Source organism: Trifolium pratense, linkage group LG3, assembly GCF_020283565.1.
Source record: "Trifolium pratense cultivar HEN17-A07 linkage group LG3, ARS_RC_1.1, whole genome shotgun sequence".
Lineage (NCBI taxonomy): Eukaryota > Viridiplantae > Streptophyta > Magnoliopsida > Fabales > Fabaceae > Trifolium > Trifolium pratense.
This window is the reverse complement of record NC_060061.1, coordinates 54,011,227-54,032,043: the sequence shown is the minus strand read 5'-3', so window position 1 is coordinate 54,032,043 and position 20,817 is coordinate 54,011,227. Positions and strand designations below refer to the sequence as shown.

Below are 20,817 nucleotides of genomic sequence, written 5' to 3'. Positions count from 1 at the left end.
AATAAAAAGTTCTCACAAGAGAAACTCTCAAATTAGATTATATTCCAAGTTCTTTGAAAAGTACATGATAGTCCTATTTATAGCATATCCTTACATAGTAGGATTTATTGTCCACTACCATACATTCACCATAGGACTTAGAAAATTCCCACTAACATGCTTATAAATTCCCACAAGCCACTATAATGACTTAGTGCACCACTAGGAAGCATCTAGAGAGCCTAGGGAGCAACTAAAGGTCATCTAAAAACCCTCATAATACCAAAAACGAAAATTACAATAAAAAATAAAGAAAATTGGACTTAATTATTTTTTTATTTAGTCCAATATTATTAGACCACAATTCAGCGCAAAGATGCTTCTTATCATATGAATTGAGCTTCAAGTTGGGCTCAAGCATCTTCATCCAAATATTTTTTTATGCATTTTTTTATATGTTTCCTTCCACATGTTTAGGGAACTCATGATCGTATCACTTTGTACTCGTGGCCATATCCTATGGGTACCTAAGTATCCATATCGTACCCGCTACCCGCATTTTTACGAAAAATTCATCGATCAATTATAAAATATCACATAATTTTAAGAGAATTAAAAAAAATTAAGAGATTTTAATGTCGACTAATGAAAATTATAAACAAAATCATTACCAACCTCATGCTAAAATTCATATATTTGTTAATATATTCACATTGAGTTTGCATTATATCTTATAAATAAACATTTTTATTAAAAATGTATAGTTTAATAGAGTTTTATTTTTTAAAATTGATATACATATATTATTATATAATAATATAAATAAAATAAATAGATATAAATTATGTGGGTATGTGGTGGGATATAAAATAAATTGATATATGCAAGAAACAAAGCTCCCCAATACACGAAACCCCCACGCAGCAGAACAAAAGAGAAAAAGGGAATCGGCATGGAAGGGAATTTGGAACGGTGAACAGGAGTAGACAAACGAGAAAAGGGAATCGGGAAGGAAGAAAATTTGGAACGGTGAACAAGAGTAGGGAAAAACCAAATATGTAATCTATAGTGGCACATTTGGCCAATCCTATTGTAAGTACCCGCTCACTTTTATGGGTAATTACTCATACCAATGCTCGTATCCAAATGCGGGTTTTACTCTATCCATTGCGGGTATCTGTTTCGGGTGCCTACTGTGGACGGGTCAAATTTTCATCCTTATTGACTAATCATATTTAAGAGACACGTAGTAAAGAGAATATACAATATTTTTTAATAATTATTGCCTATAATTTGTTTTGCAACTATAATAAAAAAAATACACAATTTCTTATTAAAAAAATACACAATTTTTGTTTTTTGAGGTAGAGCTGTTAAAATGGACTAACTTGTTTGGTTGTCTTGCCAAACCCGAATATATATAGAGTTTGAACCTTAAAATATTAGCCGGATTCTTTTTTATGACTTTTAGCCCGATCATAAAATTCAGTTTAAAATACGGGCTAGCCCATATGGGACACATGTAGCCCATCATTTGTATAAAGCAAAATAAAAAAAAAATTAAAGTTTCTGAATTTAATATAAATGACGGATGGCCCGATCAGAAACCTGATAGCAGGCGGTCCAACAAATCGTGGAGGAGGCTTTGATACCTTCTTAGAATTGGGAGTTGGGCCTAACTTAACCCTACAAAACTGACTTTGATGGTGAGGATTGCCCTCACTTATAAACATAATGTTCAGGCCATCTCGCAACCAATGTGAGACTTCTTAAAAATATGCATGTATAATCACATTCATCTTCAGACAGTTCAATTTAAATGTTTTAGCAGTAATGCATAGTAACACACTATAGATATTCACATGTTTCAATTAACAAAATGAACCGCATAAGGTAGCACTATAGAAATGAGGATATGAGTTTCAACATTTAGAAATAGATTAAGGGAGGAGACCTGTCATAAAACTTATGGAACCTCACTAAAGGATAGAACAACAGAAAGAAAATCCCAAATATGAGTAAACCGTATAACCGTGTTTTAAATGCAATCTGAAGAAGCTAAAGAAACGATTAAATTAAACAGCTATTAAGTAGTAACATACAGCAGTTACGGAAGTAGTCAAGGATTTCAACCCTGCAATGCATGCATGGGCCTCGGGCAATGTTGAAAAATCATTAGCTTGTAATTTTTGAGTCACATCCGTGTAAAGCCATTTCAGCCACACACTAACAAATCTGAAAGCATATGCAGAAGCTAGCAATGGGAAGAGTCTAGCCTGCTGTGTTTTGTAATCAATCACCTAAAATGAAGTAGAGAGCACAAAGTAAAACACACATTAAACATATAAAAAGACAATTCTATCCCATCAATTTACACAACCAATAACAACTTAATTAAAATGGATTGGATTATTGTGAAGAAAGATGCTCAGCCTAACAACATCGGCATTGTCAGAACCTAAACTATAATGGTTCTGTGAAGAAAGAGGCACCAGTGAAGATGCTGTGTTTTGTAATTTTGGGTCCAACCTTTTTTTATAGCTTTCAATCCTTTCATAGAATTTACTTAATGAAAAATATCTCCTTAGTGTATTTCTAATAACTATGAATTCTCCGACATGCAACATACTTGCATCAATGAGCTTTAAACCTTACCTGTGTTTCAGGACCACCCTTTTGAGATCCAAACTGTCCTCGAACAGCACTATATCTGGTAGCAATACAAACTGCTCGTGACAAAGCAGTTGATGCATCAGCTACAGTTGCCTGCCTCACATATAACATAGTTCCATAAATTAACTGTCTTGGAACACCGGAATGTATAAATTTTCCTTCTCTGGTGACCTGTGAAACCCTGGTAGATTGAAAAAACAGAGGAATCATCACATTATTCTATTGACAAAAACTAAAAAGCATACTGATAATAGTAACTTTGCCCTCACAGGTCATTTATGTACTACAAATAATACACCATAAAACCTCCAACTAAGATGGTTGGAATTTTGGTTGGTGAGGCTATAGAAAGGTAAATTATGTAAAACTGAACTACCTCATTAACATTTGATTCCTTGGAATTCGTACGTGGTCAAAACGTAGAACTCCATTATCCATGGAGTTATATGCTGCATTTCCAAATTTCATTCCAATATCTCCAACAGTTATGCCTGGAAGAGGCAAGTGATCATCCAAGCTCCGGAGCTGGACAATGAAACCTTCAAATAGGACATATAGTAGTCAATAAATTTACGTTTGAGTCTAACACAAGAAATTTGGATGATTAAATTTGGTAATTACTGTGCACTCCATGGTCATGACCATCAGTAATAAGACGGGCATAAACAATAGCATGCGTTGATATTTTACCCAACCCACCAGTCCACCACTGTTTCAAATCAACAATAAAACATGATGATGATAGATCCAAAATACAGACAAATAAGCTAGATGAGAGAAACACAACTGCTTTCCCTGATTGCGCTTGCCAAACAGCAAAATAATAGTAAAAGTTTCCGGGGGGACATCACCCATTTCACTCACTTTGCTGGAAGCCAAAGTGCGGCTGTGAATAATGAACTCGTCTGTTTTTGGATCAAATGTTGCAGTTGTTTCTAGGCCTTGAACATTGGATCCATGACCAAGTTCGGTTTGGGCATAACAACCAATTATTTGCATATTATTAGCCAGAGGCAACCACTTTTCCTGCTGCTCATCCGTTCCTTGTCCTTTGATAGTAGGCACAAACATTACCTGCAAAAAGTAAAATTTTCGTTGCAAATAAATTGTCTAAAGTTGTAGAAAATGTTACTGGAACACAGTAATTCTACACATATACATATACTTGCCCCACATGTATTTGAGGACGTTTATGCATACATAGGGTAGTTTCGTCAATTCAATTTTTTACATAGGGGCAGTTTCGTCACAATGGTTGCACTTTCTCTCTGCGTTGCGAGTTTTTCTTCGATAATTTCTCTTCCGACCACGTGATTCTTTTGTACCACGATATTCCATGAACACAATAGTAAAAAAGATATCAGGTTCAAATTCAACCACTTCGACCAAGTAAATTCAAAGAAACAATTTGATAGAATCAGAAATTGATGCAAAAAAATCGTTTTACCTCCAGTGTAAGATGCAATAGTTTCTATGATGCATCCTAACCCTCAAGCTATGGCATGAACATTGTCAAAAATTTCATGAAATTGTTAATCAAGAAAAAATAGGTTGATAAAATAGGTTGATAAACTAATTGAGAGAAAGATTGATTATTTCGAATTGATACAATCAGAAAAGTTAATTACAATAAGTGTAAGGTACACTTTATACAATGATCGTAACTAAGTTTACTAATCTTCACAAACTTTCAAAATGGAAATTCAAACACGGCAAATTAAGGAATCACGCACAATTGATAGATTTTGTTCCTTTGCCTGTTGAATCTCCTGATATTTTAAAATTGTCCAGTCATATAAATAGTCAGCCTCATATCCTGCCAAACAAGATTCTATTTTTATTTATATTCCAAATAGACTTCTAGAATACTTTTAATCCTCAGTTCACAATATAAACTTTTTTAAGCGAACAATCAATATAACTCTAGCTAAACAGGGGATAGACCTTAACTTTTTTTTTGTTTTTATGAAAAATCAAAATAAAATTTTATTAAAAATAGATAGCATGCCAAACATTAATTCAATACACACACCGAAGCATAAAATGAATTAAAAGAAACCAAGTCATCCCCTGTTTTCTAAGGCTAAATGAAAAATAGAAGAAAGCCACAGATTAGGGAGCAACAACACCTGCTAACATCACAACAAAAGTAAAAAAACTCAAAAAACCAAAGCCAATCCGAGTAAATGTAATATAAAATATAATATTTGATAAAAATTGATATCAGTGTGACAAATAATAAGCTTGAAACAAGAAAACAGAAGAAGAGGATTATGAACTTCAAATAAATATATAAAATTACCTCTAATTATAGGAATCAGACACTTCAGTCTCTGAAATTAATGAAATTAAAACCCTCGACCGTACGAAGACCTAACCAGCCATTGAAAAAAGAAGCTACTCCCTAAAATAAAAATAAGAGTGACACATAAAAATCAATCATAAGTTTCTTGTCCATAATTACAAAAAAAAATTACAAAATATAGTGAACCTTACCAGCCAGCCAGTTCCGCAGCTGATAACAAAAGGTGGCACAGGCGTTGCACTTCCATATCTGGCCGTAGCATAAAATGTATCGGTAGACTACTTGCATGTATGAAAATTGTTGAAATTCAAAATCAGAACATAAAATATTATGGAGATATTATCATGTGAACTAATATTCTTACCTCAAAAAGAGAAACAAAAGAAGTAGTTAACATAGGAAAAGTTTCCCTATAGCTGAAGCCTTGAAGGTAGGACTTCCCCATTGGTAGGGTAAAGAAAAATACACCCTGTACAATAAATAATGCAAACAGATTTTATTAATTGAAGTTGCATAAAAAGGTAACTTCTAGACCAAGATTCTTAAAATTTAAACATCCATAAAATGAACAATCTCAAACTTTGATTCATAAAATGCATGAAGGTTATTGATGAAAGAAAAAACATAATAGTGTGTCCATTTTCTTACCATGGAGCAGAACTAATAAGACCAGCCCGATCAGTGTGACTTCTGGCTTGTTGTTATATGCAGTGCCTGAAGTAAGAAGCTGTGCAAATAACCAAGCAATTGCGATGGAAAATAGAACTGCGAATCGGTCAAATGTAGGCTTCTTGGTGCTTATATAACGATGAAGATACCGCGGTATCGTATAACACAATAAACACATTTAGATTTAGCATTAGAATCTAAATTTAAGATAATTATATCATGGATTTAAAATCATTATACTTGCCTGAGAGATGAAAACCATCGGAATTAGTGCTGGAAGCCCAACTTCAACAGCTGATGTCAGCTGCAACAATGATTGGAATAATTAGAGTACAAGAATCATATCATATAAACTTATAATCCTCAACTCATGTACTAAACTTATAGAAACTAAATTACATGAAACAATAAAAGTAAGATACAAGAATACAATCCTCTTGAATACAAACTTGCATAATAATTTATACCATAGGGAAACCAAGATGATAGAGACCAAGTCCAGTGAAAGTTACACAAGGGACACCACAAAGTGGGCTAAGGAATCTGGCAGCATTTCTCCATAAGCCTAAGAATCCCATAACCATTTGGAAACATTCGCTTATAATCACGGCACCTTGTATTCCCCTAAATGTCTGAGTAAACCTCTGATAAAATCAACCATATGGACCAAATCAGCAATAAAATAAACAGGGAAATGAACATTAACAAATGAAGAATCATTGACTTCATAAGGATCTGTATATGAATTGTATATGCTGGCTTGAACAACTGACATAATAGGTATTATGTTAGTGTATGAACCAACAACTACAGTCGGCAATCGCTTTCCGAACAAACCTTGAGAAAGCCAGATTTGGATCTTCATAGAGCTTCTTTAAAGCTTGTAAGCGCTCAAACTAACAACAACGCCAAAAAAATTACTAAAATCAATGCAAATAAAATTTTAATGAATGAATACCTACCACATTTGAGTTACCAAGGAAAAAATGATTATAAACTAATAATGTCCATAAAAAGCAAAATCAATTAAACATTCCCGAATTTCACGCACAAAATAGTACTTGAAATCAAAATCAAATAAAAATAAGTGAATAATTGAGATTTTAAATAGGAAGTGAATAAGAGATACCTTTACCTGAGGTTGGAGTGTAAGAATCCACATTAGAGCTGATGGAAATCAAACAGAGAAACAAAGAGTCTAAATCTGCAAAGGAAATTGTTAGGGTTAGGGTTAGGGTTCCAAAGAGTCTGCAAAGGAAATTGTTAGCTGAAAATTCTAATTTGGGGGAAAAGCATCAAATAGCACAACTTATATACCACCAAAAACTTAAATCAGCACAAATAACAAAGAACTAAGACAACCCAACAAACAAATACAAACATCCTTCCGGCGACAGCCGATTGTGTATGTGAGTGGATAAACTGATAATTTACTTTCTACCGGTGACAAATAAATAAAACATTCAAGGGTCAAAAACTTGATTTTTTATAAACAAATTCAGAAAGTAAATTATCAGTTTATCCACTCACATACACAATCGGCTGTCGCCGGAAGGAAGAGACTCGTCGCTGCCACAACCGTTCATCGGAGGCAAAAGCACAACTCGATCGTCACTGGAAAAAATAAAAAAAGAAACACAAACCAACCAACACAAAATAGAAAGGCTACAGAAAGAACAAATTTGAATCAACTGCACAAACAAGTCATGCAAAAGATGTATGAAAGTAAATAAATATTCCACAAATATAAATACTATGAACAAAATGAAAACATGATTAAGAAACATACTGTTAACTGCAGTCTGAAACGAAAGTTAATCTGTAAAAATTAAGAAAACAGGGTTGACAAATTCTAAAGTATGGTAAGAATGCTTTGATCACATGATAAAAACAATCAAAACAGCAACCTTAAAAGAGAATGGTTGTTAAGCAAAACTCACCTTGTTTGCACAAATAGGTCGAACATAAACTCCTCTGCAAAAACAGGGCAAACATGAAGAAATATGAGAGTAATGAACACACAATAAAACTGTAAAAATTAGAAATAAAATAAATATGAAGAACAAATCAGGTCATAACAAACCAATGAAACAAATCTGGCAAGAACCTGTAGAATGAAACAGGGGAAAAACAATCAATATTCAATTGGGATTTAGATTAATGAAGAAATCAAACCTACCAGCCATTTGAGAGAATACAAAAACGAAAAAGAACAACCACCACAAAAGAGAGAGCGAGACGGAATGAAGGAGAAAGAAATCAAAACCGATACATATGGGCAAAACAAATTGGAAACGAGACAAATCAAGCACAAAAGCAAACCTTCTGCCAAATCCCTTTCCGCCTGCATCCGACACAAAATGGAAAGTATTCCGACAAATACCTTTCCGCTGAATCCAGACGAACGTAAAACAAGCAAGTGGGCGAAAAGCTTACCCAAACCCATCCATGTAGCAAATTGAACGCGAAAGAAGACAAAGGAAATTGAAAAGGAGATCAAAAAGGAAATCGAAAAGGCATTAAATGCATCAAAACAAAACAGGAAAAGGAATGAGAAATTTTGGGAAAGTAACAATGCAAGAAACAAACCTTCCCACTATACGAAACGCCCACGCAACAGAACAAAGAAGAAAAAGGGAATCGCAACAGAACAAAGAAGAAAAAGGGAATCGGCAGAACAAAGAAGGAAAAGGGAATCGACATGGAAGGGGATTTGGAATGGTGAACAGGAGCAGGGCAACCCAAATTGTGCAATCAACAGTGACACTTTGGGCGCATCGTATTGTAAGATTAATTGATTCTTAAATATCAAACAATATTATGGACGGAATTTTTTTTGGTATATATTATGGTCGAAATTTATCTATTTGTATGAAGAAAAAAAAAATCTTTTTTCCAATTTTATTTATCTAAATGCAAGATAGATGATATTTTTTCCTATATTAAATTATAAATAGGAGGAATATGATTTGTAAAAAAAAAAAAAATTAGGCATAAAAGTAGCTCTCATAAACTAAACCACACAAAACAGTTTAATGTCATGATTTGCCTCGGCCATCTTAATTTTTAATCCAGTTATTTTTTTAAAATAAAATCCATACTTAATTTTTAATCCAGTTATTTTTTTAAAATAAAATCCATATTCGAGGTGATCTTGTTTGGAACCAATAAAACAATATAGCCCTTAAAAAAATTAAATTTTAAATGGGTTCAAATAAGTGATCTTCCGATTGCAAATCTATCATGTTTTGCAACAGATGTACTAATTGGAATGTATGGGAAAAAAAAATAGCAAAACCAATAATAATAATCTAATGCAAAATGATTTGCCAAAGTAAACTTAATTTTCAGCCGAACTCTTTTATTAAAAAATTAAACTTCATTTTTTAATCTTTATGCAATTAATTAATCTTGTGCATATTTAAAAATGATTCCCATAAAAACCGAACTATTTCTTTTGGTGGGCAAAAGGGGCAAAGTCCCTAAAACAAACGAAACCATGATGAAAGCTAATACAAGGAAAGTCAGTCCAAAGGACTAATCGGTCTGCCACTTGGTTTGTTTCTCGAAGGACATGAATCCAATCAACCGATCTCACATTCTGATGAATATGATGCACATTTTCCACAAGGGTAGATAAGTAAAAGACTTTAATCTTATGAATAACACAACCCATAATAAGAGGTAAAAAAAAAAACTAAATGAGAAACATGCAAAGTATTCTGTAGTCTATCATGATATTATTTATTTCGTTACATCCTCAATCAAGAATATTACAAATTTATTTTATCACAGAATATAAAACCAAGATAGCATGACAATCTTATTAGATTTTGGAAATTTTCCAGTTAAGGACCATAACTAAACAAATTACACGTTCCTAGCCTTTAAAAATAACCGCAGTATTACCCCCAAAACAAATATGTTTGGCAAGATATAGAAATTAACAGCAAGTATGATATGATGTCATATACAAGAAGCCATTGAGTGGCTTCCTAAATTCGATCCCAACACACATAATAGATACATACATACATACATACATCATAATACATACATGTTTTCATACCCCCAAGGATTTTTTTATGATATTACAAACATTATTGCAATTTCATACTATACTTCAAATCAAGTAATTTGTCAAATCCTTCCTTCATCTCATACTCATCACAGGCCTCAGAGTTATAGTAGAAGCTGGCAGAGATGGTCGAACGATGGGAACACGTCTCACAACGGAAAATGCTTCATTGAGACGCGCAACACGACCCATGAGCTGAGATACCTTCTGCTGTAAAAATTGTTATAAGTGAACCTCAGAAACTTAACAGAATGCAGCATATTAATATTATCATCAACAAAAGCAGTCATCAACAGCTGAACAGGTGTCAAAATGACACTAAAAATGTACTTGTTTAATAATCATCGGACAGTAAAATCTACGAAAAAACTTATCTATTCTACAGTATCATATTATAGGAATCAGAATTTCCAATCCTCAAATAAGTATGAGAACAGAACAAATTTAGATGAATGAAACAGTGAGATGAGTATCCTACTGTCCACAGAGCGGATCGTTTATTTTGTCCCTAAACAATTCTAAAATGAATTCCAATATAACTTCCCACTCATTTCACCATAACACTCACATAACCAATCCCTTAATCAAATAAGGTTCCCTTGCATCAACTGTTGCCTGTCGCTTTATCTCTCTGCCTGCCGTATTATCATTTGTCATTTGTTCCTTATTCTTCCTCACATACACTCTTCACACTGTGGGCCTGGACTGAAGACTTGCAAGTGGGTCATTAATGCCTGTGTGACACAGGCTGTGTCCTCATTTAGGATAGGTGTTTTAGGCGTTCTTCCACTAAAGACATCATAGACAGTTATGCAAGAGCAGTTATGCGTAGTTATAGATATTAATAGTGAAAAATCACCTACAGCACTTATGGTACACTCCTTACCCTCAGTTCTGTCATTCTACTGTAAGGTGGGTGTATTGCACTATGCAACTGGCACCAGACCTGAAATTAGCTTTAGTGTAAATAAGTTGTGCCAATTTATGGCATGACCTAAAATTGGCTATAGTGAAATTAGTTGAGTGTAAATAAGTTGTGTCAATTTATGGCATATCAAAGTGCATTCTGCAGCATCTTAAAGGCTTCTATTTCTTCCTGAACAGCCACCTCGTTTTACAGGTATATTGTGATGCCAATTGGGTATCTGACCCTGATGACAGATTGACAGGTGCTCTACTTTAGGGTCTAGCATATACTTTGAACCTAGTAAGTTACTTTCATGGTAATCTAAAAGGCAGCAACAGGTTTCTCATTCAAGTCTTGAAAATGAGTATCGGAGACTAGCCATTAGAATAAGTGAAATAATTTGGATTCAGTTTCTTCTTACTGAATTACAGATTCGCGTTTCAGTTCCAATCAACTACTATGACAGCCAAAGCATTGTCTCCTTGTGTCACAACACAATCCTGTTCACAGACAAGGTGCTGAATAAATCCCTGGCTCTGACCCATATAACAGCACATGAACAGATAGCAGATATATTAGGTGACACTTTGTTCACATTTTGCTCTGTTTCAGTGGCTAAATTAGTTTTGTCGTGCAATTATAAAATATGCTTTTTGTCATTTATGCAATATTGTCATCTATTATGCATAGGTACAGGTACTGGGTATGAGTACGAGATACGGCATTTTTATAAAAATAAAGGTAAGAGTACGTCAATAAAAAAAACAAGTTTTTTATAAAATGTAACATGAGAGCTAAATTGTTCAATTCACAAGAAAACATCACAATAAAAGTTTCAAAAGTCAAAAAATTGTGTTACGTTACAATACAACAACCTCTAGTCAGTCGCGGCCGCGGCAGCCGCAATTGTAGCAGTGCATCACAGCGGCAGAGCACTATGCAAAACGCAACGGTGTTGTAGTGCAGATTAAGGTTGTGGCTGCAGCACCGTTGGACATTGGTTGCTGCCGCTTAATTGCGGAGAAGATGAAGCACAATCATCTCAGAAAATCAGTGACAGTTATTTAATTACAAATAGTCAAAAATACTCTCGGGTTTTAACTGTTTAGTGTTATTTCAAATGCTTTTTGGTCTTTTTTAACTTTTTCTTTGTTTTGGTCTTTTTAACTACTGGTTAATATTTTATTGAAATATAAAATAAAATAATTCAGCGCCTTTCTTTCTTCTCCGATATTGCATGAGCTCTATTTTTCTTCAACAAACGCCTTTCTTCTCAGCGCGACCTCTTTCTTCTCAGTTAGTTCCATTCTCTGAGAGACCTCTTACTTCCTAGCGAGTTAATTCCTTCTCGCCACTAATTCCCCTGTTCTCTGCAACCAGTTTTCTCCTCCTTGTTCCTTTCTTCTCTGCCACCATTCATTTCCCCTGTTTTTCTGTTTCTGCGCAAACAGTCCCTTCTCCCTCTATTATGGCATCATCTCAGTCTCAGCCAACACAATCAACACCTTTGAAACAACAACCCAATTTTGCTTTAACACGATGAGTATGATAGCGATATTTAAGGATCACTTGGATTTATTTAAATATTTGAATGTTTAATTTTGAGTCTTGGAGGCTAGAACTTGTTTCCTAATTTGCTTTATATTATGTTTGAATATTAGATGTGTTATTTAGATCCTTGGAAGCTAAAACTTAATTTCTGTTTGATTTATATTATGTGTGATTAGTTATGAATGTATTTCATTTTGTGCATTCTTCTACGTTTTAGTCGTCATATGTATAGTGTTTGTATTGCTTCCCTAGACTTCAACGTAGCGGCCATACCGCGGTGCCATCCGCCGCACCACTATAGCGATTTGCGGGTCGGCCGCTACACTAGCGATCTGCTACTGAATACAAAATGACAATAACAAAGAAACTCAAATACATAATATTATATAAGATTAATATAAGAGAAAACCGCAAATTTCACTCAAAACAGAGTAATGAGAAAATTTCACTCAAAACCGCAAATTATATTTTGATTTTACAAGTACTCATGCTTCAGAGATTGTCATGCATTTGTATATAAGTATAACAAGACATAATGGTCAATTTCTTTGTTATAGGAGCATTATAAGTCTTGTATTAGTATATAAAGATTACTTTTTGTTCTTTTTGTATCAAACCATATAGTAGTATTCATAACCCAACTTCTCTCCTCTTACCTTTCTATCTATAACTTAACCTTACATTAGATTGAGTAAATAGCTTCATTAAGCAAATATTCAATAAGCTATTCTTTAAAGCTTATCCATATAAGCTAAAAATGGTTTACACATGTCATCGTAAACTTATATTTAAAATTTACCATGAGATGAACTCAAATAAACTCCTGTAAATGTCAAATGATATGCAAAGGGTTATATAAGCTATGTAACAAAACACTCCAAATCGAAGGCGTATTTGATTTGGGACACATATCAATGGACTCATGTGGTCTTTTTTTGTTCTATAGACTTTGTATCCGGCCCAAGACTAATCCAAGGACACCAACCCACCATCCAGTAAGTGGACTCATGTGGTTACATTCAATCACTTCCATTTTCTCATATTATATTAATATTATTCATGTCGATGTGTCAACTATGTATCACCGACACTTCAAATTGAAGGTGTGTCAGGTGTTTGAATCCAACTGCATATAGTTACATTCAATCACTTCTACTTTCTCAGTGTCTACGTGTCAGTGTTATATACTACAAGTACAAGCAAGTAAAATATATGAGAAGAAAGAGAGTGAGTGACCTTATCATCAAGAGCAAGGTTGAGCTTCAAAGTTTGAGTCTTGCGTTTCATTTTGTAAAGCCTCCTTCCCAAAATAAGAAGCCCTAAAAATGCAGCAGCAGCAGCAACAGATAAAGGAAGAGGAATTGTTGCAAAAGGACTCACCCAATGTTTCAACACTTCAAAAGGAATCTTCCACCACACAACTCTCTTCATATCATCTTCATCATCATCATCTTTCACCTCTTTCTCTTCTACATCTTCTTCCTTCACTTTCGAATCAAAACCAACTTCAACAATCTCCTTAGCAGTAGCACCAATCAAAGCGGTTTCATCGTCGGAATCGGAATCATTCCATCGGAGATTAGTGGAAGAAGAAGAAGAGACAATAATAGGATTAGGGAAAATCTGATTAGCAACGTAGGAATCATCGAAATTACGATCAATTTCGGAATTGGAACTGGAACTACTAGTAGTAGTAGAAATAGAATTGGGAATAATAGGAGGATTGAGAGAGAAATGATCGGATCTGATAATTGAAGAAGAATTGGAATTGAATTCAACGATTGGTGATTCATTATCGTTGTGGATCAATTCCCATTCGCCACCTTCAATTTCAGATTTTTGATCCATGATTGATGACGCAGTGTAGAGAGAGAGAGAGAGATAGATTAACCACCGAAGAAAGAAAGAAACATAAATATTCTGTTCTGTGTTGGATTTAGAACCCTAATAAGGAAAGTAGTAGTCCTAATAAATATAAGTGACCCACCCTAGAAGAGAAGTATATCTTGTTGAGTAGTAGTCCTTAAATTAAGGACACATGCTATCCATTCAACACTGCTACAGTGGGTTGGTATATATCTAAGACCATATTTAATGTTACTTTTGTACATAGTAGCAAATTCTAAGGTGGATAGTCCACCACGGATCGGTATTTAAAAATGGTCCGTATCATTGAGAATGATAAAAAAAATTATGGATGTTCAAGTACTTAAAAAGGAAAAACTTTAACCATTAAATTGGTTCAAGTTGTAAAAAAAATTATGCTGTTTTTTACCAAAAAATTTGGTCTTTACCAATTATTACCCGTGCGATGCACGAGTGTGTGATGCGATTGTTTTTATTTTACAATTGCATAAAACTGAAACATTAAATATTATCAAAATAATAATAATAAAATAGAGAATTCGAGATTCAAAAGATTTATTTTCCAAGAAGAAGTGATATGACATTGTAAGTGAGTGGTTAAATGAAGAAATATTATTGGCTTAAGGATTATGGTTTACTTTACATGAGTAACAGAATAACTATCTAAAATTTATATATACAGGAGTAATAGGATATATCTCCGCACAACATATAAATTTATTTCAAAACACACAAATGATTGGATGAAAAGAGATGTGATAAAATTTAAGTCACACAATTGGCATATAAATAGTGACAGAATTAGAAAAACTCAAATAAAACAAATAAAATTAAAGGGTACATACCTTTTAAAAATATTCCAAATTGCAAATATAAGATATGAAAAAATCTATTCTCACGTTTAACCGAAAAAACAAATGGTAATATTGTTAAGCACATGATTAAGCATTAGGGGATGAAAATATTTGTTTCTAACATTCATAATGGTTAGTTAGGAAAATATGAATAAGATTCAAATTAAAACAATTGTAACCTATATATTAAAATATTGGTAGAAGAGTCCAAGGGATGAAAATTGAATTGTGACTTAAGAGATGAAAAAATATTACCGGGAGTTACAAATTTAATTAGTATGTATTTTTGTATTCTCCTTATTATAATATAGGAAGCAAAAGTTATTATATTCGCCAAAAAAAATAAAGGCTAAGTAAAGGCTTGAGTGAGTGTATATTAAAAAGTCATAAGTATATAAATGTAGAATATGAAAAGTATAGAGATGACAATAATAATAGTAATAATAATAATAATAATAATAATAATAATAATAATAATAATAATAATAATAATAATAATAATAATAATAATAATAATAATAATATAAGTATAAATGATGTGGCATTGTAGAGTGATTTAATTGGATTTAAATAGATGATGTGTCTAAATGAAATAATTTGATTGGTCTAAGTGGATTAGGGTTAGGAGAACTATTTAGGAATCGTGCGATGCACAGGTGTTATGTGATATTTTATATTATAATGTTGAAAAATTATTCGTATAAATTGTAACAATAAGTATTATAAAATGAAAATAATAATAATAATAATAATAATAATAATAATAATAATAATAATATAAAAGTGATGTACTTATCACTTCCTCCAACCAATATATATACCTATATGTATAGAGAATGAGTACGGACCATCAAAATTGAATGAATTTTTTTTTTGTGGGGTGCGCCAGCCAATGCAATAGTGCAACGCATAGGCGACACACTAAAATTGAATGAAATATGATAATGATAATGATTATTATATATTTCAATCCCATAACCTAACTTTTTGCATAACCTTCACTCTTCTCTAAAATTATAATGTAATTAAGTCAATAATGTATACACTCTTCGTATTTTTTTGTGTGACTAAATTATAAACTCTTTGTTGTTTCTATGAAAACGGTTGACATTTAAATGGGATAAATGTTGAAAGAGAATCCAACTATGTTCATCTTCATTGTCACTAAGAAATGTTATAATAATGTAGAAAAGTGTAACATCTTGTGACATCAATTTTTGGATAATTGGAGAGGTATAATTCAATAATAATGTAGAAAATTGTAACATCTTGTGACATCAATTTTTGGATAATTGGAGAAACATAATTCTTTATTATTTATTATGAGATTGATATAATATAAAAAAAAATAGAGATGAGAATGATATAATATAAGGAAGTGATGTGGAAACAAAAAAAATAGAGATGAAAATGATATAATATAAGGAAGTGATGTGGCATTATTGTGTGATTTAATTGGATGTAAGTGGGTGATGTGGATTAGGGTTAAGATGGATAGTAGGAGAACTATCTAGGAATTATATATATAGATAATGAATCGGTATAAGTCGCAAGGGTCTTCATCCCTTAAGCATATAGTCAGATATTTGATTTTTTTAATTTATGCGTATGGAGAAAACTCTATTAAATTGAGAGAATTCACCTCGTGTGTCGCATAAGTTTTCCGATGGAGATTAGTAATCAATAATCGCGAGAAAGCTTCATACCAATTTCATGATAAAAACAATATCAATATCATGATAAAAAAAAAAAATTGGCCTATTAAACATATGATTCCTTTAAGCGAAATTTTTTTTTTTGATAATTCCTTTAAGTAAAATTTTAGTCACTAAACAATTTGACAAAAATAAAAAATATATTTGAAGAAGTTTATATTTGAAAGATAATTCTTTTTTATCCTAAAAGGTCAAAACAAAAAAAAAAGATCATATAATTAAGTACTTCATTTAATTATTTTTGTTTTGTTTGATTTACGATGAAATTGAAGATCGAATTCAAACTTCATGCATACTACTCAAATCTCTTATCATTGCTACTATATTTGATGATTTAATGGCTTCTTCATCCCGTTCATTTCATAAAGAAATAAAATTAATAATATTTTTGTTTTGGTTTTTAATAATTTCTGAATTCTAGAATAATTCATTTTAAAATCAGTTGAATATTGTACCCAAAAAAAATAAAACCAGTTGAATACGGTGTTTCGGTAAATATATCTATCTTTATTTTTGTAAAAAAAAAAAAAATGTTCTTATAAAAAAAGTGTTAAACGGTTTGTTTGACTCGCTTTTAGACAGAGAAAACATAAACAGCCACAACGTACGAATCACGTTTTTGTGAAAAGAAACAGTAAAAAAGCAACCCAACAACAGCAAAATGAACGTTTTTAGGTCATTGAATTGAAGATTGAAGCTTGAAACTCCCACCATTCAAAGCTAACACTCTCACTCACGCTAATTTGTTTCTGTCAAATCGGTTTGTTACTTAACCCACTCACGCTAATTTTAATACTCTTCGTTTTATTGGGGGGTTTTGGGTTTCATTATTATTTGATCATTGATTTTACTATTATTATTTTTCGGGTATTGTTTGATGAAGTTAAGAATCTGCATACACTTTTGATTTTAAGTTTGTATCTGAGTGTGATTTGCATTTTCCAAAATGCTGGTGGAAAGAAAATGGACTCCAAGAAACTCATCAATTTGTGCGACTTTTGTTTTGGAAGCTTTTTGATGCTCTAGAAATCTATTTGAAATGGATTTGTGCTAGTTGTAGTTCTTAGAAATTTTGGGTTGTACCTAACTCAACCCTACAAAATCAGCACTATTGGGTCTGGTTTGGTGCGTGGGGACTCTTAACACACCCCCTCACCCCAACACTATTGGGGCGTGGATATAAATGGTAGATGACCTAGCAGTGAAAACTTGATAGCGGCCCAACGGATCTTGGAGAGACTCTGATAACGTCTTGGAAATTTTGGGTTGAGCTTAACTCAACCCTTCATAACTGGTTTTTTTAAGGTGAGGATCGCCCCATGTATAAATATATGGTCACGCCATCTCTCAACCAATGGGGGATAATTAACAGTAGTAAAGAAGCTTTATGACAAAGATGACTCTTTTATGAGAATGTAACCGACTAAGAGCATGTTTGGATTGACTTACTTGAGTTTATCTACTGTGGATTGACTTACTTGAGCTTATCTACTAGCATAAGAACTTGTGAGATTGTTTGAGTGAGCTTATAGAAACAACTTATGACATGTTCATATGTTGTTTTAAGCTTATTTCCATAAACTATTATGGATAGCTTATGTAAACAACTTATATGAAAACATTTTGACTTTATTTTACCTTCTATTTATTGTAGAAATAACTTATACGTAGGCATTTCTACAATGAGCACTTAATTAAGTTGTTTATACAAACAAGGCCTAATTTGAAATGTGATTCCATTTTCATAGTCTTTTTAAGAAGAATTAGAGGGTCTCAATCTCTTCAGATATGAGTATGGTCATTATCAGTTTCTACTTGCCTATAAAAGGTCATTCTTTTATTAAAAGCAAAATTATGAATTTCATTTTCATATCAATCTGTTACTTTTGGACAGGATATATTCACCAAAGCTACATCCTTTTTTCTTGGTTTGTTGATAATCTACTTTGTTATTCAACATGGAATCTCGATTGGTTGATGGAAGTGACCGGACAGAAGTTTCTGGGGATGCTGATTTCGGTATGTATGAAATTCTCAATGATTAAAGCTAATGCATCTTTGAAGTTCTTTCGCCATACTTCATTCTAATATGAGATAGAAATGTAGAAGGAAAGTGATTCATTATTTCTGTATCAATCACAGTACATTGGTGTATGAGTCCTATATATAGATCTGAGATAAGGGTGACATTCATCGCAATCAACACAAATGTTATCTCATGCAGAACTTATTTTCGCATACATGAAACATTTTGATGTGTTCAAAAGATTTATTTTGTGACAGTGGAACCAAATGATGGGTGTAGATTGCAAGAGAATTATTCTGGGAGAGAATTGGGTAGCTCTCATCATGATCATGCTATTCAGGAACCATATGAAGGCATGGAATTTGCATCTGAAGATGCGGCTAAGATATTTTATGATGAATACGCCCGACATGTTGGATTTGTCATGCGTGTGATGTCTTGTCGACGGTCAGAAAGAGATGGTAGGATTCTTGCTCGCAGGCTTGGGTGTAATAAGGAAGGTCATTGTGTCAGCATACGAGGGAAACTTGGGCCAGTTCGGAAAACAAGGGCAAGCTCAAGGGAAGGTTGTAAGGCGATGATTCATATCAAGTATGACAAATCTGAAAAATGGGTGATAACAAAGTTTGTGAAAGATCATAATCATCCACTAGTAGTCTCTCCACGTGAAGCACGGCAAACAATGGTAGGTTCTTTCTCTATCCTTTTTAGTAGAATTCCATCTTGCATTAGATCCAAAGCACTTTATGTTATTTTTTGTCTTATTCTTCTTAGTACGTAAGATGCCAACTTTTCCTATCTCACTAATTCACTTTTATAACATGTCATGAATCGTTTATCTAAAACTTTTTATATTAACTAACACTAAAACTCAAGTTGCTGGGTAAGACTCAAATTATTAGTGCACTATTTTTAGCGACTTCTTGTTGTCTTTCAAGGCATACATGCAATTGGGACAGCGTCTGTATTTGGCATATAAAGAAAATTGATTTGTTTTTGATTGCTTTCTGTTGTGTTTCCGTTTTAGGATGAGAAGGATAAGAAAATTCAGGACCTAACAGCAGATCTTCGGATTAAGAAACGGTTGTGTGTAACTTATCAAGAACAGTTAACTTCGTTTATGAAAATTGTCGAAGAGCACAGTGACAAGCTGTCTGCAAGAATTCATCACATACTTGATAATCTTAAAGAATATGAATCCATAGAAGAGCTTTTGCACCAGACGTAGTGTTGTATTATGTGAGTATTTATACGCCGTTATTCAATAGATTGTGATAATATATCTATGCTTTTACAGAAAATGCTTTTTCTTTCTCACCCAAAAGATATAATGACGTTTTTCAGGCTAAAACTGTATACGCATCATAGCATTGGTTAATGCTGTCTATAATTGGTCGGATTAGCTCCCTCTAAATATCCGCAATGGCGGATTTTTTGACAACTTGTGAAGGATGACAGCACTATGGCATTTTATGGTGGCTTAAAATGGCGGTTTTTCCCTTTCCGCCCTGGTCCGCCATCTGCATTCGATTACGCTCAATGTGTTAGAATATCTATAGCTTATTTTTTTATCAATGGGTGAGATATCTTACATTACCTTATAAAATGATAGGTCTCTTTGGAGGAGCCAACTCCATAGCCAGTGTTACGTGGTTTCAAATACCATTTGAGAAGTAGATTTCCATTTCATAATACCGTGTGATGTTTTCGTTTAATGCCTTTGTGTACTTTTGTTGAATGCATGTCATTTGTCTAACAATCTGTACTTGTATTTGCATCTTTTCAAGCTTTTCTCATTTACCTTAACGCAAGGTATAAAATCTTGGTTACCGTAAAAAAAAAAAACAAAAAAACTTGGTTATGTATCTTGAAGCTTTTCTTGCACCTTTTGAATGCAATATGTTGAACATATCACCAATATATTTTAGCACATTCAGTAGTTGAATTGGTTTAAGGTTATGAATGCCCCGAATTTGTAAAATCTTTAAGAGTATTCCTCTAGCTTCTATTTCTTTGGTTATTATTGTGACTTGGGACTTGTTATGCATAATGCAGGGCGCGGCATGATCACTAACCTATATACCAAAATGTTATATTATGTTCAAATCATGTGTCTTTTATCCTTCATGAATCGAAAAATAAGTTGATTCAGTGACGACTACTTTTTAATGCTAGTGTTGTGACACAAATTTGG

At 33.0% G+C, this 20,817-nt stretch overlaps 4 protein-coding genes across 24 annotated transcripts; 1 reads left to right on the top strand and 3 right to left on the bottom strand.

Moving 5' to 3' along the window:
• Positions 1 to 1,850: 1,850 nt before the first annotated feature.
• On the bottom strand, positions 1,851 to 4,480 carry LOC123917444 (putative peroxisomal acyl-coenzyme A oxidase 1.2). The gene is made up of 6 exons (XM_045969167.1): positions 4,386 to 4,480; positions 3,517 to 3,726; positions 3,274 to 3,361; positions 3,029 to 3,191; positions 2,635 to 2,833; positions 1,851 to 2,279 (listed from the first exon to the last, which is right to left on the bottom strand). The coding sequence occupies exons 2-6, from the start codon at positions 3,721 to 3,723 to the stop codon at positions 2,055 to 2,057; spliced, it is 882 nt and encodes a 293-aa protein (XP_045825123.1). The 5' UTR covers positions 3,724 to 3,726; positions 4,386 to 4,480; the 3' UTR covers positions 1,851 to 2,054.
• LOC123917442 (putative nucleobase-ascorbate transporter 10) lies at positions 3,853 to 8,209 on the bottom strand. Of its 19 annotated transcripts, none has more exons than XR_006812467.1 (13): positions 7,710 to 8,209; positions 7,416 to 7,600; positions 7,157 to 7,240; positions 6,756 to 6,830; positions 6,470 to 6,522; positions 6,351 to 6,405; positions 6,094 to 6,270; positions 5,885 to 5,930; positions 5,322 to 5,419; positions 5,149 to 5,235; positions 4,955 to 5,056; positions 4,100 to 4,147; positions 3,853 to 3,968 (listed from the first exon to the last, which is right to left on the bottom strand). XR_006812467.1 is itself a non-coding variant. In XM_045969156.1 (13 exons), exons 5-12 carry the CDS (start codon positions 6,786 to 6,788, stop codon positions 4,979 to 4,981), a joined length of 627 nt encoding a protein of 208 aa, XP_045825112.1. In that variant the 5' UTR covers positions 6,789 to 6,830; positions 7,416 to 7,445; positions 7,567 to 7,600; positions 7,710 to 7,733; positions 7,949 to 8,209; the 3' UTR covers positions 4,217 to 4,781; positions 4,955 to 4,978. The 19 variants fall into 19 exon arrangements, 17 of the variants coding, with proteins under 17 accessions (XP_045825112.1, XP_045825107.1, XP_045825105.1 ...); XR_006812468.1 differs by having other exon boundaries at positions 5,149 to 5,206; XM_045969156.1 differs by lacking the exons at positions 3,853 to 3,968; positions 4,100 to 4,147; positions 7,157 to 7,240 and adding an exon at positions 4,217 to 4,781 and having other exon boundaries at positions 7,416 to 7,445; positions 7,567 to 7,600; positions 7,710 to 7,733; positions 7,949 to 8,209.
• Positions 8,210 to 9,531: 1,322 nt separating this feature from the next.
• Positions 9,532 to 14,342, bottom strand: LOC123917441. 2 transcript variants are annotated; one of them, XM_045969147.1, is made up of 2 exons: positions 13,399 to 14,342; positions 9,532 to 9,914 (listed from the first exon to the last, which is right to left on the bottom strand). In XM_045969147.1, the coding sequence occupies exons 1-2, from the start codon at positions 14,008 to 14,010 to the stop codon at positions 9,780 to 9,782; spliced, it is 747 nt and encodes a 248-aa protein (XP_045825103.1). In that variant the 5' UTR covers positions 14,011 to 14,342; the 3' UTR covers positions 9,532 to 9,779. The 2 variants fall into 2 exon arrangements, with proteins under 2 accessions (XP_045825103.1, XP_045825104.1); XM_045969148.1 differs by having other exon boundaries at positions 9,532 to 9,911; positions 13,399 to 14,258.
• A 2,814-nt stretch (positions 14,343 to 17,156) lies between these two features.
• Positions 17,157 to 20,402, top strand: LOC123917440 (protein FAR1-RELATED SEQUENCE 2-like). Of its 2 annotated transcripts, none has more exons than XM_045969145.1 (5): positions 17,157 to 17,357; positions 18,492 to 18,616; positions 18,881 to 19,308; positions 19,651 to 19,862; positions 19,968 to 20,402. In XM_045969145.1, the coding sequence occupies exons 2-4, from the start codon at positions 18,556 to 18,558 to the stop codon at positions 19,849 to 19,851; spliced, it is 690 nt and encodes a 229-aa protein (XP_045825101.1). In that variant the 5' UTR covers positions 17,157 to 17,357; positions 18,492 to 18,555; the 3' UTR covers positions 19,852 to 19,862; positions 19,968 to 20,402. The 2 variants fall into 2 exon arrangements, with proteins under 2 accessions (XP_045825101.1, XP_045825102.1); XM_045969146.1 differs by having other exon boundaries at positions 18,346 to 18,616.
• Positions 20,403 to 20,817: the final 415 nt, after the last annotated feature.